General features: G+C 38.8%; 2 protein-coding genes across 4 annotated transcripts in view; one reads left to right on the top strand and one right to left on the bottom strand.

The window, feature by feature from the left end:
- Nucleotides 1-1,261: 1,261 nt before the first annotated feature.
- LOC124258570 (mitochondrial tRNA-specific 2-thiouridylase 1-like) lies at nt 1,262-18,050 on the bottom strand. Of its 2 annotated transcripts, none has more exons than XM_046692637.1 (8): nt 18,016-18,050; nt 13,850-14,015; nt 11,985-12,169; nt 10,855-11,027; nt 8,562-8,615; nt 7,153-7,219; nt 6,420-6,520; nt 1,262-2,760 (listed from the first exon to the last, which is right to left on the bottom strand). In XM_046692637.1, exons 2-8 carry the CDS (start codon nt 13,990-13,992, stop codon nt 2,422-2,424), a joined length of 1,062 nt encoding a protein of 353 aa, XP_046548593.1. In that variant the 5' UTR covers nt 13,993-14,015; nt 18,016-18,050; the 3' UTR covers nt 1,262-2,421. The 2 variants fall into 2 exon arrangements, with proteins under 2 accessions (XP_046548593.1, XP_046548592.1); XM_046692636.1 differs by lacking the exon at nt 18,016-18,050 and adding an exon at nt 14,334-14,512.
- LOC124258568 (myotubularin-related protein 14-like) overlaps nt 14,678-19,609 on the top strand; it is a 44,496-nt gene continuing 39,564 nt past the window's right edge. For both annotated transcript variants that reach the window (XM_046692635.1, XM_046692634.1), the window contains exon 1: nt 14,678-14,903. In XM_046692635.1, coding sequence (XP_046548591.1) covers nt 14,796-14,903 — 108 coding nt within the window. In that variant the 5' untranslated portion in view covers nt 14,678-14,795. The remainder of the gene's footprint in view (nt 14,904-19,609) is intronic.

Here is a 19,609-nt window from a genome sequence, read left to right as displayed (position 1 = left end):
TCTGGACGTCCACGTGTAACAACGCCAAGACAGGTCAGATGGATAAGGGTGACCCATCTTCGCCACAGGTTTCAGACTGCAGTGATGACTGCCCGAACCATCCCAGGACTTCGCTGTATCCACCCCAACACAGTTTGACAACGTTTACGTCATCACGGGATCAGACCACGACGTCCCGCCATACGGCCTATCCTGACATAACGTCATCGACAAGCTCGCCGAATGTGGTGCCGAAATCTTGTCCGCAGACCCTTGTTTTGGTGGAGAAATGTTGTTTTTACAGATGAGTCCAGGTTTAACATTTCCCATAGTGATGGACGTCCAGACCAATCTATGTGCCAAGTTTGGTGAAGAAATAGTGAACAGTTTTAGAGTTCTGCTCCGGAAAAGAGCACAACCACCAATTTCAGTCTAAGTCAAACTTGTTGCCATGGAAATGCCAAAAATATTTTATTCAGAATTCCAAAACTACCAAAAGGCACCAGTACACCACCAGATCAATGTATGTGCCAAGTTTGGTGAAGAAATATTGAATGGTTTTAGAGTTCTGCTCCGGAAAAGACAAATGTGCACGGACGGACGCACGGATGGAGTCCATTTTAATACCCCCCGCAAAACGCGTTGCGGGGGATAAAACTGTTTTATTCAGAATTCCAAAACTACCAAAAGGCACCAGTACACCGCCAGGCCAATCTATGTGTAAGCTTGGTGAAGAAAGAGTGAACGGTTTTAGAGTTCAGCTCCGGAAAAGAGCACAACCACCAATTTCAGTTTCAGTCAAACTTGTTGCCATGGAAACGCCAAAAATATTTTATTCAGAATTCCAAAACTGCCAAAAGGCACCAGTACACCACCAGATCCATGTATATGCCAAGTTTGGTGAAGAAATATTGAACGGTTTTACAGTTCTGCTCCGGAAAAGAGCACTACCATTAATTTCATTCTAAGTCGAACCTGTTGCCATGGAAACGCCAAAAATGTTTATTCAGAATTCCAAAACTACCAAAAGGCACCAGTACACCGGAAAAGACAAATGTGCATGGTCGGACAGACGCACGCACGCACGGACGGAGTCCATTTTAATACCTCCCGCAAAACGCGTTGCGGGGAATAAAAACAGGTTCTTGTGTGCAAAACACAAGTGAGAAAACACTAGGCTGTAATCTGTGCCACAAACCCTGAGATGACTGATACAAACTAATTTCTTAGCATCATTTCCAGAAGAGTGAAATCTTGTTTAGTGCACAATTATTAGATGAGCTTACTGAACAGAACTTTATTAGATTTGGGCTGAAGAACACAAACAAATGACTCTTCCTTGTTAAGGGCTACTGTTTATTTACACATACTTGAGTCAAACAATATGACCCCTCTTAATAAATAACACATATATCATTCTCACACATCCACCAAAAATACTCTCTAAGAAGTTCTGTACCAGTACATCTATCACATTGTAGCTCATATATGTCCTCAGTCAACCATGGAATAGAACATTACCTGGTAATAGTACAACACTTCACATGACATCTGTGTCTTACATGTTGACTGTAACAGACAAGCTGATTGTAACATCTGTCTTAAAGAAAAGACACCAGGGTCTAGATTTTCGAAGCTCTCTTAGCGCTAAGATAGTCGTAAGTTAATATCAATGTATGGCACCTTACGACTATCTTAGCGTTAAGAGAGCTTCGAAAATCTAGGCCCTGTGACAGCAGGGAGTGGTTCAGAAGTTCGATGTCTGATGTTGAGACTGGACAACCCATAAAACCCAGACCCCCACATCAGTCATAATGAGGACATTATGAAACAGATGGTTTCAGAATAAATAGAGGCACCGAAGCTCATCTATATTCAGAATTCTACAACTTGGGGTCTTGTTAAAGTTCTAAATAAACAAATTTGCCTTTAAACCATGCTTCCCAAATTTGGATATACAATATTTGTCCATTGATACTGCTCTCTCTTTAGGAACTCACTTTTTATCTGACATAAATACAACTTCTGAGACAGCCTCTAAGTCATCACACCATATGAAAATAGACCCTTAGACATCCCAAACTGATTTAAACATATTTTCCACAACGTAAGCCATCATACTTCTTCCTGTCTTTATGTCATATTAACAGATTAGACATCGTTGATTGAACCCAGGCAGTCCCCACAGGTCATGTTGGACCAGTTGTGTATGGAAAACAACTATTTCTCCTGGATGTTGGCTAAACTCAGACTTAAGGACAAATGATCGTGTCTATCCCTGATTTACCAAATATACTGTTGTGTTTGCTGGGCTTAAAGGGTACTGTTTACATATTATAAAAAGTAAAGTTTAGCAGCTTGATTTAACAAAGCAAATCATTGAAACTGTCTAAATGCGCAGTCCACAAATGACAAAGGTGAGCTAGTGCTTTCACAACAACACTATCTGAACTCCTTGGGTATATCAACTCGACTTCCATAGTTAAGTGTAAACAGAGATGGTCCTGGTCGTAAGATCCTGGCACTTCCCAGACACTCGTCCCCCCGATAGAAGACAGCATACTGCCCGGCTGTTATAGCTCGCAGAGGCAGTTCAATACTGACGATGAGGCAGTTGGAACCAGACAGGGTAGCTGTGCAGCGGATTATGGGATGTACACTCTGGAACCGAAACCCTGCTGTGAACATGTGATCATGTGATGGTGGGGTCCCCCTGATCCAGTGGGGTGGTTCTGTGAAGAGGGTCTGGGTGAACAGGGAAGGGTGGTCGGTTCCTGGTGCCTGTAACAGATTCAGTGATAATCAGATATAGGAAGGGTGGTCGGTTCCTGGTACCATTAACAGTCAATGATAATCAGATAGGAAGGGTGGTCAGTTCCTGGTACCATTAACAGTCAACGATAATCAGATAGGAAGGGTGGTCGGTTCCTGGTACCATTAACAGTCAATGGTAATCAGATATAGGAAGGGTGGTCAGTTCCTGGTACCATTAACAGTCAACGATAATCAGATATAGGAAGGGTGGTGGGTTCCTGGTACCATTAACAGTCAATGGTAATCAGATATAGGAAGGGTGGTGGGTTCCTGGTACCATTAACAGTCAACGATAATCAGATATAGGAAGGGTGAAGGGTGGTTCCTGGTACCATTAACAGTCAATAGATAATCAGATATAGGAAGAGTGGTGGTCGGTTCCTGGTACCATTAACAGTCAATGATAATCAGATATAGGAAGGGTGGTCGGTTCCTGGTACCATTAACAGTCAACGATAATCAGATATAGGAAGGGTGGTGGGTTCCTGGTACCATTAACAGTCAACGATAATCAGATATAGGAAGAGTGGTCGGTTCCTGGTACCATTAACAGTCAACGATAATCAGATATAGGAAGGGTGGTGGGTTCCTGGTACCATTAACAGTCAACGATAATCAGATATAGGAAGGGTGGTCGGTTCCTGGTACCATTAACAGTCAACGATAATCAGATATAGGAAGGGTGGTGGGTTCCTGGTACCATTAACAGTCAATGGTAATCAGATATAGGAAGGGTGGCCGGTTCCTGGTACCATTAACAGTCAACAATAATCAGATATAGGAAGGGTGGTGGGTTCCTGGTACCATTAACAGTCAACGATAATCAGATATAGGAAGGGTGGTGGGTTCCTGGTACCATTAACAGTCAATGATAATCAGATATAGGAAGGGTGGTCGGTTCCTGGTACCATTAACAGTCAACGATAATCAGATATAGGAAGGGGTTCCTGGTTCCTGGTACCATTAACAGTCAATGGTAATCAGATATAGGAATCAGATATAGGTGGTCAGTTCCTGGTACCATTAACAGTCAACGATAATCAGATATAGGAAGGGTGGTGGTTCCTGGTACCATTAACAGTCAATGGTAATCAGATATAGGAAGGGTGGTTGGTTCCTGGTACCATTAACAGTCAACGATAATGGTGGTCAGTTGGTACCATTAACAGTCAACGATAATCAGATATAGGAAGGGTGGTCGGTTCCTGGTACCATTAACAGTCAAAGATAATCAGATATAGGAAGAGGTGGTCGGTTCCTGGTACCATTAACAGTCAACGATAATCAGATATAGGAAGTCAAAGTGGTCGGTTCCTGGTACCATTAACAGTCAACGATAATCAGATATAGGAAGGGTGGTCGGTTCCTGGTACCATTAACAGTCAACGATAATCAGATATAGGAAGGGTGGTCGGTTCCTGGTACCATTAACAGTCAACGATAATCAGGTATAGGAAGAGTGGTGGGTTCCTGGTACCATTAACAGTCAACGATAATCAGATATAGGAAGGGTGGTCGGTTCCTGGTACCATTAACAGTCAACGATAATCAGATATAGGAAGGGTGGTCGGTTCTGGATGTCTGCAACAGATTCAGTGATAATCGGATATATCATATAATCAGTTCAATACTGACAGGAAAGCAGGAGGAACCAGAAAGGGTAGCAGAGGAATATGAAACCCTGCTGTGAACATGTGTGCACTGTAGCGTTCAGGGGTGCCCCTGATCCATACAGGATGGATGGTCAGTTCTTGGTGATTATGAGAGAGGCATTGATAATAACAACCAGACATTCCACATTTTAAGTGTCAAAGATACTTTATAAAAAGAGGGGTCAAACAGTCATTCCCTGAATAAAATTAAAATGTTTGTGACCAGCTATTTCCAGCCATTAAATACTAGTGAGAATGCTTGTGCTTTTGGAAAAAGGTCAGATCTCAATGCCTGCATGTGTAATGTAAATCCTCTTCAACACATGTATTTCCCAAATGAAAATGAATCATACACAGTGACAAGAAAACAGAGCATTGTGTTTAGTAAGAGGGGTGCGTAATGGTTACTGGCAGACTGGTCTGGAAGTGAGGGAAGTGCGTATTGACGGGGCATGGGGGGGTGATTAATAGGGTGAATATGGTAGGTTCAGAAACACCAGCAATGTTAAATTTTTCAAAAAACCTAAGCATGTCTTTATCAAGCAGACTTCCCCTCTTTTTATCTATGTCATTATGATGAACAATGTCCTCTGACTAAATATACACATTTGTTGGTGACCTGGGCCCCGTTCCTCAAAGCGATTGTAGCTACAATCAGTTGTAAGCCCTACGATCAATTATCGTAAATAACAATTTATTGTCGTTCCTAAAAGCTATTGTAAGGGAATTGTAAGCATCGCAATTGTAAATCTTTCGATTGTAAATTACAATCATGATCTTCTGTGTGAATGTTAGAAATAATGCGTTTACAGTACTTTCCGGTTGGTGAAAGTTGCTTCCCCTTTCATGACGTCGATGGGGGCACGCTTGACCAGTATGTAGCAGGGAGTGGAGTCATCCCACAGATGACATCCTTACCTTGTCAGCTTGCTGACGGGGTTAACCTCTTTGGTCTTGTGGACAAGGCGTCCGACTTCGGATCAGAAGGTTCGTGGTTCGAATCCCAGCACAGGACTCGGAAATATTATGGCCACTACATTGGCGCCCAACGTGGGGCTGAGCACGTTCATATCAAATTTGAGGAAAATAAGTCTCAGTACCCAACTATGCGGCTCGGGACGTGCCTTCTGTTGACGGGGGAGTATGTAGCAGGGCGTGGAGTCATCCCACAGACGACATCCTTACCTTGTCGGCTTGCTGACGGGGTTAACCTCTTTGGTCATGTGGACAAGGCGTCCGACTTCGGATTAGAAGGTCCCAGCACGGGACTCGGAAATTTTAGCCACTGATCTCATAAAAGCCCATCATTGTATGAGGTGCTGATTCGACAGTAGGAAAATGTATGTTGTTCAAGACGTCAATTATTCCTCTAATCGTTGGGTGAATCACCCTGCATACACTTGACTTAGCCGTGCCATGGATATCTCCAGGCTCGGAGAACAATCCACCCTTAGCAAATTGTAAAGTAATTAAAACTTTGCTTTCTATGGATAGTGCATGTAAACGCTGGGTGTCCAAGGACAACCCAGATTCTAGAATGCTTACCATTTTCAGAATGGATTTTCATTATTCTGTAGCTTGAAAATATTTCAGTGTCATTGTAAACATCAAGAACACGACTACGGTAATAAGCAACATACGGAAGTGATTGTAACTTACAATTGCTTTGAGGAATGATAGAGTGATTGTAAGTTAAAATTACAATTGGATTGTAGTGATTTACAAAAAATTGTAGTGTTACAATCGTGTTGAGGAACGGGGCCCTGATGATCATTTTCTTGCTGCATTGGTCATTATGCTTACAGGTATTGGATTTCAAAAGGGAAATCCTTTAACTACTCCTAAAGTTATTAGTTAACAGCTTCCTTTCCTTGTTTCATGATATAGTCTTTGTATGTCCACAATGTAATGTGATGAAGTCGATGATCGGGGATGGTTCCATAGTGATGATCAGTCATTCCCAACACTACTCACAACTATGACATCTTGAGTGCGAGGGTGAAGCTCGGAGACGAAGTATGGGAGGTCCTGTCCAGCTATCTGGGCCCTCTGTCCAACTGTCCAGTAGTGAGTGCCTGTAAACAGTTCAACCATTGGTTCACATTGTATGTATGTAGACATCCTACTTAAATCACTCCAAAAACACCATCAAAGTACATGTATGTACATATCATCATGCTCTAGTTAACCTTCTTTTCCTTGTAAATATTACTTTGACAAACCCAAACAAGTAACTGTTTCAAATAACATGACAACACTAATGACACATAATCTTCACAAATGAGAGGCACATCAAGATACATTGATACACAATACTTCAATTTTATTAACTAGTCTAACCTAAAGGCTAGTGAAGTCTCCATATAGAAAGCTCTAAGATAGTCTACCATGAAAGCTGTCTCAGAAAAAGTAAATACCACTGCTGAGATTTACATCGCCCTGACAGTTCTGACATTAAATTAGGATCTGTTATTCAGAAGCTTTGTTTGTTTGTTGTTTAATGCTGCATTCAGCAATATTCCAGCTATATGAAATCCAGTGATCAACATCATGAACCTTGATCTACTCATTGGGATACGTTGACATGTGTGAACCAAGTCAGTGAGCCTGACCACTTGATCTTGTTAGTCACCTCTTACAAGAAGTATGGGTTGCTGAAGACCAATTCTAATATGGATCCTCATGGGTTATTCAGAAAGCACCTCACCTTTATGATAGCCCATAACTTTTCCTGTTTCCACATGAAGGAACCTGCCCTTCTTTGGCTCTATATACTGAAAACAACATACGATTCCAAGTAAGAAATACTCAAGTCTGTCTGGCTATACGTAGAGATAAAAGTTAAAAGTGAGAGAAATTCCTGCACAGACTTCACCAATTGCTTAAGAGCCTCAATTTGTCGTTTGTTGCTATTTGGAGTAGATATCTGTTCCAGTCTATGGACCCCTAGTAACTGAGCATTTTATTAAGTTTCCGATTCATTACACTGTATGTTTTTACTTCGCATAGGGATCTTCATCTTCATATATAAATTCAGAATTTCTTTTAAACCCCTTGTGAAAAACCCTACCCCAGAATTACAAGCCATCCATTTACCTGGTAATATTTTTCCCACTCCAATGCCAAAATCACGACACATTTTTCAAACAAACATAATCCCTTAAATTTGCATTGGAAAGTGTTGTATACTTTGGTATCTTCTGTGCAGTTTGTCACTGAAGCATATTGAAACAGAACAAAAGCAGACAATCAATATAAGGGAGATAACTCTATTGTTACTGATAGTAAATATATAATATAAGAAAATAATCCAAATAGAAAAAAGATGATCCTTTTCACATAACATACCTGTGACAGGGATTAATTAAAAAATGCAAAGCAATATTCAGGCACTTCTTCCATTTTCACTGCCTTTGAAGGCAGAATAAAAATTTCAAGGGTTTCATAACATGTACAAGACAAACCTCAATGTCAAGTCCTTTATTTGCAAATACTGCAGGCAACACCAACCTCAACAAATGGCATTTGTCAATCAATATCCAACAATTATACATGAGTGATCTCAGAGCTCCAGATAAGATTTAGCTCATGTGGGTACTGTACCCATTGTATTTTCTTTGGAGTGGGTATTATGAATGTTGAGTGGGTATTTCATTTTCCGTTACCCACTGCTTTCAAATATGTGCGTTTTTCAGTGATTTTACTCACCTAAGTATTATGTCATTGAGTATGTTTACTAAGCAGGCATGTTCTGCCTTATTTCATACCTAATCAAAACCAACTTAAATATAATGGAAATGATTTCATAAAAAATCACTCATCCTGTACTGACAGTACAACACTTGTCCTATACTAACAGTACAACTTGATAGCAATTGATGTCTTTTTCATTACGCAAGCGATTTTTATAAATAGATTCCGTATGCATTTGTTATAAACTTTTTGCGTATCTAACATTTTAAATGCGTAATTGGTACACAACAATTATTTTTCAATCCGTAATTGAAAATTTTCTATGCGTATTTCACCCAGATACGCAGCTTATCTGGGCCTCTGTGATCTTGTTTGTGGTTCTCTGATATTTCTCTACGAGACCCAAGGAAGTATATTACATACCTCTTCGATAAAGTTCTGGAAATTCCTTGTACCAATAAAGCAAATACCCATACTCTGAAATCAAAGAAGATCACTGTAAGCCAATGAAATGTTTTCCCCCGCAAAAATACATGTAACTAAGGTCATTTGTCTCTGGAAAACACAGCATAGCTATTTGACTAATGATGCCTAACTGACTTTGTTGTTTATCGCTGCAACATTCCAGCTATATCACAGCGGTCTGTAAATAATCGAGTCTGGACCAGACAATCCAGTGATCAACAGCATGAGCATCTATCTATGCATGGGATACCATGACATGTTTCAACCAAGTCAGCGAGTCTGACCACCCAATCCTGTTAGTGGTAGGGCTTTCACGGGTACTCGAGTACTCGAGGACGAGTCGGGTTTAGCTGGACTCGAGTCCATTTTCTAGGACTCGAGGACTCGAAAAGGGGAGATAACTCGAATTATTGGATTACAATCACAGACTGTCTGTCTGCCATGTGATTAGCACAATAATTACATGTACAAAACGAAAGCTATTAACACAATAAAACTGACATGATATAATTCAATTAACCACATGTAAAAAGGCTGAATAATTCTAGTTGTTATCACATGGTGATAATTCAAAATATTTGTTGCATTCACGAATACTTGATGGTATGAAAGACTGCCTAGCTCTGTTTGTTTTGAGGGAAGGTAATCGACAGCAGCGTCCAGAAAGAAGTACTTCAAAACGGTGAGATAAAATATGTTAACTATCAAATCTAATTTTAGTTGCCTTTTTGACAATCTGGCGCTCATAGATAAAGGGAATATACTCGAAATTTTGTCGGCAGTATAAACAATTTTGAAAAGTTTTTTTTTGTTGCGATCAGACAGGCCCCATACCAACACAGACAATTGTAGGTCAACACACTTTGAATAAAGCTTTGTTAAAACTGTCATTACGGTTTTGTCAATGACTTGACGATAATAAGGTTCAGAATCAGAAATTGAGCCATTAACAGTGGCGTCATGTGCGAATTTCACAGTAAACAAGTCATTTAATGACAAGTAACAGTCATTGGTATACAAAACGAAGAGTACGGATGAAAGAACACAGTCCTGTGGAGCTCCAGTAGAGGTTGAGAGGAAAGAAGATTGATAGCCATTGACACTGACATACTGAGTTCTATGTACCCTGAATTCTTTAACCCATCTGATAATGTTTTTATTAACACCTAGATTAAATAGTTTACTCCTCACACGGTGTGGCTGTATGGTATTAGTTGTTACAAGTCTGCAGATGAGAGTAATTATTATACATCGTTTGAGATTTCACTTCTTAAAATGATTAGGTAACTATCTTAACAGACATGGAGAACGATAAAAAATCAAATGTATGGGCGTGTCTTGATCAGGATAGTGAAAAGAGAAAAATAACCAAATGCCGCCTGTGCGGTATATTACTGCGTTATGCAGGCAGTACAACCAGTATGATGGAAAAAACAAACATTTGGCAAGTAAACATCCAAATACGGATTCTGACCAATAGGAAATGTTAGTCACACGACGATATGAAGTCGGAATGAAGTAAGTGTTCACTTGTGTGATCGGAACACATGTCATGCCGGTTACGCTTTCGTTTGTTTGAAAGGTATGAATTTCGAGTACTCGGGTCCGAGTCGAGTCTCACCCCTGGAGTACTCGAGTCCAAGAAAATGGACTTGTTGAAGCCCTAGTTAGTGGCCCTTTACAACAAGCATGGTTTGCTGAAGACCAATTCTAAGTGGATCTTCACAGGTCTTGACTGACATCTCCATAGGATGATGATGATGATGATGATGATGATGATGATGATGATGATGATGATGATGATGATGATGACGACGAGTCGACGACAATGATGTTGGTGCTTATTTCTTAACATAACATGCAGATTCCCTCTATTTATACACAATATAGTTTATGCAATCAAAGATTTCATAAATGACTATACATACTAAAAGTATGACACACATCAACACTGATGAATTATGTCACAATTTGAGTGAGTGAGTGAGTGATTGAGTGAGTATGGTTTTAAGCTGTTTTTAGCAATATTTCAGCAATATCACGACGTGGAACACCAGAAATGGGCTTCACACATTATACCAATGAGGGAATTGGAACCCAGATTTTTGGCGTGACGAATGAACGCTTTAACCACAAGGCTACCCCACCGCCCTGACACAAGTTCAACAAATATATATTTTATAAACGATTACTGAATGTGAACTACAGAGCCATTGAGAATCCACAATACAGTATGACAAAGGATACTTACTTCTTTTTTCTTAGCTATTTTCTCTAAACCTGCATTACAGGCTATTTTCTTGACAAAATCTTTAGTGAGGTCTCCTATAGGAAACAAAGACCTCTGCAATGCACTCTGGGAGATTTGTGACAGAAAAAAGGTTTGGTCTTTGGTGTTGTCAGCAGCTGTCAACAGCTTCACCCCTGCAGATATAAAATATGTGGGTATGTGTCCAGGTTGGCACCTTCACTACTGCTGAAAAATGATATGTGTTTTTTTCTTCTTCTAAATCATTTATAAGGCACATCAACTCAGTTTTAAGGTGTATTTGCTCGTGACATGACGTCACATTTTCCAAACCAAGACGTCACTTTAATGGTGCTTATATTACATACTAAATAAGTGAAATAGAAAAGTCTTAAAAACACCCATGACACACAAAATGTCATTCATACTAACATCCATTATCGCAAAATGTTCAAACATGCTTCAAAGGTGATTTCAAGTCAGCTGCTGTTTCCAACACTTGACTACAGACTGATATGTTTTAGGTTCAGATCAGTGAAACTTGGGCAAAATCTGAAATTCTTTTGACTTGAAATTTACAGAAAAAGGACTCAGTCCATTGTGTATCACATTAATTAGTTATTCAGAACAGCAATCTCACAGGAAAATAGTAATGGTCTTGGCAATGTTGCTACATATTTTTAGTTTGTGTTTGCTGTTTATTATAGCTTCACTTCACAGTATTCTAACTATATGATGGTAGAATATAAATCATCAAATTTGGACAATGCACCCCAGTGATCAATAATGAGAGCCAAGATGCCATCTGGGTACGAAGACATGAAACCAGCCAAGTCAGCAATCCTGACCAACCGATGAACATGGCATCCTCTCACAACCAGAATGGCTTGCTGGGAACGTATTCTAAAGAGGACTGCCTACAAATGCCACTTTTAATTTCAGAAAACCTGCTGGAAGTCATTGAAAAAACAGATGAAAACCTAAAACATATTCTGACATGAAAGGAAGAGAGATGAGAGTCTAATTTTGGACAAATAGTTGTTTTATGAATGAAATTTTGGAGCACTTTGGGTTTTTTTGGCTACAGGATATTATCTGTTAAGTACAATGTGGTATAAAACTCTTGCTGTTACCTTTAGCTGGATCAACTGTTTCAAGGTCGTACCCACAGGATGTACGGGCATAGTGACCTGTTGCTATGGCGTCAGCTCCCAGTCTCTCAAAAGCATGTTTAAAGAAGGCATCAAATTTGATCACCTTGTTACACATGATGTCTGGATTTGGTGTTGTTCCGTTTTCATATCCTTTTATCAGTTCACTGGGATGATGATCAAATAAACATGTCATGATTAAATACAGCCAACCAGTCAACAAAATTATGATGCTGTTAGCATGAAATAATATCATATTCAAAATCAGTAAACTTTCAAGTCAACCATGACTAAAATTGTATCAAACAAGAATCTCTGCACTACATAAACTTGGGTTCCCATTCAAATTACAACACAGCCAGACACAAGAGCTTTGCATTTGAAAAAAGGTTATTAACCTCAAAATGAAGTACCAAAAAGGGAAGAAGAAATTAAACACATATAGAAAAGAAAATGATAAAGTTGAAAAATGAAACAGAAGCTTTTGTCCATCATTTACCAAAATGAGACAACTGAAAAATCTTTTCTCCACTAAGTTAAAAAAAAGATATGGTGTGTTTTAAATTATTAAACATATTTTCCATTTATTTTTGTTCTTATTTGTTTGTATGCGTTTTAGTAGATTGTTTTGTAAACAATCCACAGTACTATGTGCCTGCTTTTGGTAATGACACCTCATCACATCTGAAGTATGAACAAATTTGATCTGAGCCCAAGGTGACCATAACTCTGTGTAAACTTGATTTTCTACTTCAGTCACAATACTACATGGTAGAGGTGTGATGATATGGAAATGTCACGATACGATACATATTGCGATATCTTGGAACGATGCGATTCGATTTGATGCATATCACGATATGCTATCTTTAGTTATTTTCTTTACAAAAGTATATTTTGATAGCAAGAAACAGTGTAAACTTTTACATAACTGTCAATTTCTAGTGAACATTAACAATTTTAAGATCAATGATACATATCACGATACCAACAAAAGTATCAATATATTTATCGTCACATAGAGTATCACGATTATCGATACTACAATGTATCGTCACAGCTCTACTACATGGTACGTTTTACCCTGCAATTAGGGCTAATGATCTGCATGACTAGACTTCAAATTAAATTCTATTCTTGTCAATGGAAAACAGAGTGTAAGGGTTAGAAACCATTGGTCATATTATAATTGGCTTTACTCATTTAATACTACTGTTTTAATGCAAAAAATATTTTGTGTGTAATTGGTTTTCTGACTCTTAAGAACATCTGTTATTTTCTCAGTTATCACATGAACAACTGTAAAACATGTCACTAACTTATTCAAGAGAACTCTATCAGAAACACAAACCATCATCTGAGTATTTACTATGTCTCAGAGATGCAACCACCTCATTTATATCAGAGTTAACAATGCCGAACTAAAACAAATGACATCCAAGAACTTATATTCTGGTGATATTAGAAACAACTACTAGCCCCTTTGGATTTTCCCGCGGTTTGTTTCATTTTCCAAAATTCCAACCTAATGAATGACTTTATTGCAGTAGAGGGGCCACAGACCATTATACGGTGCATTGTACAATAGATACACATGTTGAGAGTGGCACAGTCGGCAGGTGGTATAATATTTATGGCTGAGTTGGTGACAGAAACGATCTACGTTTTTTCATTGCATTGCATTACATACTTCCCTAGACATTCAATGATGCATACATTATCTGATGCTAAAAGTAAATATCTTGGTAATAATGATTGTCTTAATTCGTTATAAAATGGGCACTGTAGAACAAAAAGTAATTCTGTTTCTACAGCTGGAACAATACATAGCAGACAAAAACTCCTACCTAAATACTCCATTCCAGTATTCCTTGACAAAGTTGACCTGGTGAAGTGGTATCTCGAGATGTTCACATATCATTTTGGCATCTTCAAAATCTGCATCAGCCAAACATTTTCCAGTCTCATTGGCCACATCCCAGTTCCTCATGAAGAGTCCATGAACATCATATCCTTGATATGAAAAATAACGCATCTCAATGATTGCCAGTGGTAAACAAAAATAAATTACCCACGAATCGGTCTACAGCCCAGATGAAAACTTTGGCTCAGGTTACTTACCTTGGCAAATTTGATATAATTTACTGTTTTCTTCAGTTATTTCACTCAACCTCGCTTCAGTGATCATTTGTCACAAGCAAACTTACTGACATGATAAAAACCACACCTTCCACTGAAAAAACAAAGCCAAATGACATCTAGTCGATGTTTTTTCTTACTATTTAGCTCAAGCTCACGTGGACGTATAATCGTTTTGAGTAATTCCATTACCTCTTTTCTTTAAAATAAGTGCCGCCATGGCACTGTCAACACCTCCAGACATTCCGACTATAACCTTCCGCACCATAAATCCTGGCATTTTCATATCTCTGTTAATTCTGACCACTTAAGATAACAAAATTTACATAGTTTCAACGGTTAACTTTTTAGCAGACGCCATGTCAGCTTCGGAACCACAGTTTGGACATAACGACACATTCTATTGGTTAATGTGATTATATTTATCCAATGGGAATCAGCGTAAGTAGAAATCTTTCTAGCCTGTAAAAGCAGTTTTCAATGGACAAAAATATGCCTAATAGTCCAATCAAGATGATCTTTGCGAAAAAGGGGCGTTAAATTGTTTCCCCGATAAAAGAGTTCACTTTTGCTAACGTTGTCTCCCGGAAATATCGTAAAATAGATGTTTATTATTGAAAACAGCACAATTAGCTCCACAAGAAAATAAGATTGATGATGAACGAAAGCAGTGATGGTGGAACTGTCGGACAGGAAGATGTTCATCGACTGCTCGAACATTTTTCTAAAACAACACACAAAGTTAGAGCAGGTGACATGAAGGTACGTTTCAGAAGTGAAAATGAAATGACGGTCGCTGACAGGGACGTTCTTGTTCAGACTGTTTTCGATTTAGTTGCAATGTACATTTTTATCATGAAGCATCAGCAGTAGGTTATATATGTTGGATAGCTTCCTTGTTCGGCTGAAGGGCTCAGGGTATCTGATGTCACTATATAAATTGGCACGATCATCACCTGAGAAGGTAATAATGTACAGTTTACTGGACACAGCTTACCATAGTACACAGTCGTACTTAATTGGCTGAGACAGCCGACTCAGGCTCTCACTTCATAGATCTTGAGTGACTCTTCGATCATCTTTTATTAGCATCAGTTTTGGTACTCTTTGTTATCTCCACCTCAGTGCTTAGCCCATGGATCCCCTTTCTGATCAACCACACCTTTGTGATTATTATGTTTAAAATAAATAAACCTTTCTGTTAAACATCCCATCCCATTCCTCTTGCTTGGTATCCCTGTATGATCCCAAGGGTTAGTAGTAAGGTTGAGTGTTGGTTAGTTGTCTTTAATTAATTGATTCTATATCCTCGTTCTGGTTTTTCGAGACTGCCTCCGTGGTGTTGTGGTTAGAGCGTCCGCCCGAAGTGCGGAAGGTCGCGGGTTCGATCCCCGACCGCGTCATACCAAAAGACGTTAAAATATGGTACTTGTTGGTTCCTGCCTGGCGCATGGCATTAATGGGTACAACAAGGACTGGAGTGACTGGTCGTCTCGGAGTCAGTATAATGTGTCTGAGTGGGGTATTCATGCTTCACTACGGCTTGGTATCTCAGTGGGCTAGCACTATAAAACCAGCTTAAGTCTGGGCTAGTACAAGCAGCCACACATACACATACACACGCATGCACGTCGTCATATGAGCGAAATATTCTCAAGCACGACGTTAAACCCAATTTCACCTCACCTCACCTCACCTCACCTCACCTCACCTCACCTCTGGTTTTTCGGATGCTTTAAGATATCCATGTTTTCTCCATTATTGCATGTACATTTGTATAACACATGCCACCATCTGAGTTTCACAATGCTCATGTGACACAACACACCATGCTATAATAAAAGTGAACATTGCTGTCTGGAAACGTAAGTTGTCTGATAACATTAACTGATGATAATGTGTGGAAACTCCATGCAATTTTATCAAGTTTGAACTTCCATGAAGAAAATGGCAATTGTGCATGTGAAGAAACAATCAGGTGCTGATGGCTTTGTAAAACGAGCACTAATTATTTGTCATAGTGTCTGTGGTCTAGAGATAAGGGTTTGTTTGGCTAATTAGATATACTTCCTAGCTTAGCTTAGCTTAACGCTAGCAATATGAGTTTGATCCTCGGCATGGCCAAAACTGGAAATAAATAAACAAACTATCACTGATAAATAGTAGCATGGATGAGGCCTGTGTACTCAAACCACTGCTTAAACAGCTGCAGGTGTATGAATTTACTGCAGATGAATATGTTCTTGTGTGTTCTGAAGATTGTTACTGATACACAGACAATATGAATTAAAGGTTGTTGGCAGTGATTTGGTATCAAACAGAATCATATGCAAGATTCGTTGGTTTCCAGTTCCCTTTTGGTGAAGCAATTGTCCAACTGATCATTCTGATCATGATAACAGCATTCAAAATATCTCATAATTCTGTGAGAGTTGAACTTTTAACCAGATAAGTATTCAGTATTCTCACTGGTAATATTGTAGGTGCGGTGGGGTAACCCAGTGGTTAAAATGTTTGCTTGTCATGCTGAATACCCGGGTTCAATTTCCCACATGGATACATTGTGTGTGAAGCCCATTTCTAGTGTCCCCTGCCATGATATTGCTGTAATATTGTTAAAAGCAACGTCAAACTATACTCACATCAGCAGCACATGTAACAACAACAAGATGACCATCAACAAGTAAAGTAGTACAACAACCAAAGTGATGGGAAAATAGATTTTTCATTCCAGTATACATGTATCTTATTTGATACTTCAGTGACAGGAAAATAATTCAGACTCAACCATTAGTCATTAGCCTTGTTCGAGTGGCTTTTTGGAAGTTGGGAAGAACCATGACAACTTCTATGGAGAACAACTTCTTCTATTTTGTGATTGTGACATTTTGATGCAGATTCTTGTACCATTGTGAAGCAGGAATGTTGACAGCTGAACAACAGTTGAAATTGTTATCCATGTTATTTGTCATAATATCATTAGCCATTCCCTTGTTAAAACACTTCCTAATGTTTGTTGCTTTGTTTGTGATTATTTGTAAAATCATGGAAAACTGTCATATGCATAATACCATGGAGCAGACCATTAACGCTTTCCTTACATGGTGATGCATTGTGAGTGTATAATATTATAATGTATAGTAATAGCAGTCGGAAAGGCAACATGCATGAATATTTGGTCATGTTGATTATCAATGGTATTTGGTATTCTTTCTTCTTAAACATAATACCAAAATGATAAAAGTACTCAAGTTTCTTTTGTTGGAATGGGTATGTCAGCTCTTTGTGCTGCAGAAAAAATTCTAAAAACTGACAGGTCTTTAGTTTAAATAGTCCTATAATCATTATGAAGCCACTAAGTGCCATACTCTCAGCATTTGGGTTTGAATTCCAGATTGCCCTCAGTCCCCAAGACTACTAGAATTTGTACTTTAGTAAAAAGTATAATCCTATATGCAGAGGTACAGATTAGCTGCATATCTGCGTAAATTACGCAAACATTTATGTGAAAACTCAATTCTTACCAAGTCTGTTGCGTACAAGTACACTTGAATTTTTGTAAATACTCAATATATTTGATCAGCATACACACAAAAATGTCAAATCTTTGTTTGCCTACCAGTGCATAGATAAAATAACTGAGGTACATTGAGAGGTTCTATTTCAACACATGAACTAGGCAACTTGCAGTCTTTTTCATATTTCCTCATATTACAAATCCAATATGAATAACATTTAAACATCATTATATTTTTACAATTAATGGAAAATGACAAAATACCCAATGGAGTTTGAGTGAGGAGGGTACAATTTATTTGGTTACTTTAAGGAAAATTAGGATACCCAATTGAGATGAACACAAGCGAGTACATACATGATTCTTGGTCGATTCTTGCTGTATTCACTATGATGCATCCTGATGTTTTTATTTCCTGTACTACTTTCCTGATGACACCGCATCAGCCAGGAAATTTGTGTGAGGTTTGAAACTGACACATGCTTCATCATGACCATCATTTTAGTAGGTCAAGGTTTAGGAACAATGTGGTGATGGAGCCCACAGACCCGATTTTACCCAGAGGTGGTCAAATATATCTGAATCTTTTACCCCAGCAAGGAATCATAATATAACTGTATAGTTGATATTATGATAAGGTCTTCAAGTGGCATTTAGAAGTGATGCACATAAGGATGAGAGTTTTATGGATGTCAACTTGTATATTATATGGAACACAATGCTTAAGAGTACATGTATATCCTTACTCCTTTATCAGGTGAATGCGGTACAATGTGTGAAGTCCATTTCAGGTGTCCCCCGCTGTGATGTTGCTGGAATATTGCTAAAATTGTGTAAAACTAAACTCAGTCAGTCATCAGGTGAATGAATGCTATGAGGCAGATAACATATATGTACACGTAAGGCCTAAAAAAAAAATGATGTGGTTCGAGTCCCGACCGACCCTTGAATTCAGGTGCCCACCCTATTTTTTATTTAAGAGGTATGGATAAAATAGGCTTTCAGATACCATTATTTTTTTCCGGCATTGACAGACATCGGTCATTGTGATAGAGAAAGTCGACATGATGGCCGTAAGTTTGATTGAATAAACAATTACACATTGATAAATGTGTTATTAGTCGACACTTTACTTCTTAAAATAAATGTAAAAAAGAAAAGAAAAATCCTACCTACCTACCCTAAATTTTAAAGAGGTGTAATCGAGACCAAAACATTTGTTTTATTTGGCCTAAGAACAACAAATGTAATAAGACAACTAAGATGCAGGCTAAACAAGGGAAGCCAACAATTAACTGACGCTGCTAGATGATTGGCAAAGGGTAAATGGAAGCCAACACTTAACAGTTAATTAAGCTGAATAGACATGTACATGTATGTGCTATCTGCCTCACAGCATTCATTCACCTGATGAAGGAGTAAGGATATACTCTGAAACATTGTGTTACTCATAATAAAGACTGACTGAGTTTGGTTTTACATGGCTTTTAGCAATATTCCAGCAACATCATGGCGGGGACACCAGAAATGGGCTTCACACATTGTACCCATGGGGGATTCGAACCGGGTCTTCGGTGACGAGCCAGCGCTTTGACCACTAGGCTACCCCACCACCCCTTCATAATAAAGAAGTAGACATCCATAAAACTCTCTTCCTTATGTATAGTTGCTAGTTATAACTACAAGACGTGATGTTACCAATAAGTTAAACATGTTACCATGGGAACATACCCAGACAAGATACATGGCCATGAAAGCAACACATTCAGGTAACATTGTCTGTAACTAGCCTTATGAACTATAGGCTCTTTTCTTAAATGTCTTTTACAGTGGTCCGATGTAACATATGTTATAGATTGCCCTTGCTCAGTAAAGTACTGATTCTAATGCCTTTGGGTTGAGTCCTATCCAGGTTTCAAACCCACACTCTCATGGCCAGGCACCTAATCGC

This window comes from Haliotis rubra, unplaced genomic scaffold (assembly GCF_003918875.1).
Source record: "Haliotis rubra isolate DU_JTF1 unplaced genomic scaffold, ASM391887v1 Scf7, whole genome shotgun sequence".
Lineage (NCBI taxonomy): Eukaryota > Metazoa > Mollusca > Gastropoda > Lepetellida > Haliotidae > Haliotis > Haliotis rubra.
The sequence above is the reverse complement of the archived record's forward strand: the minus strand, read 5'-3'. Positions and strand labels throughout refer to the sequence as shown.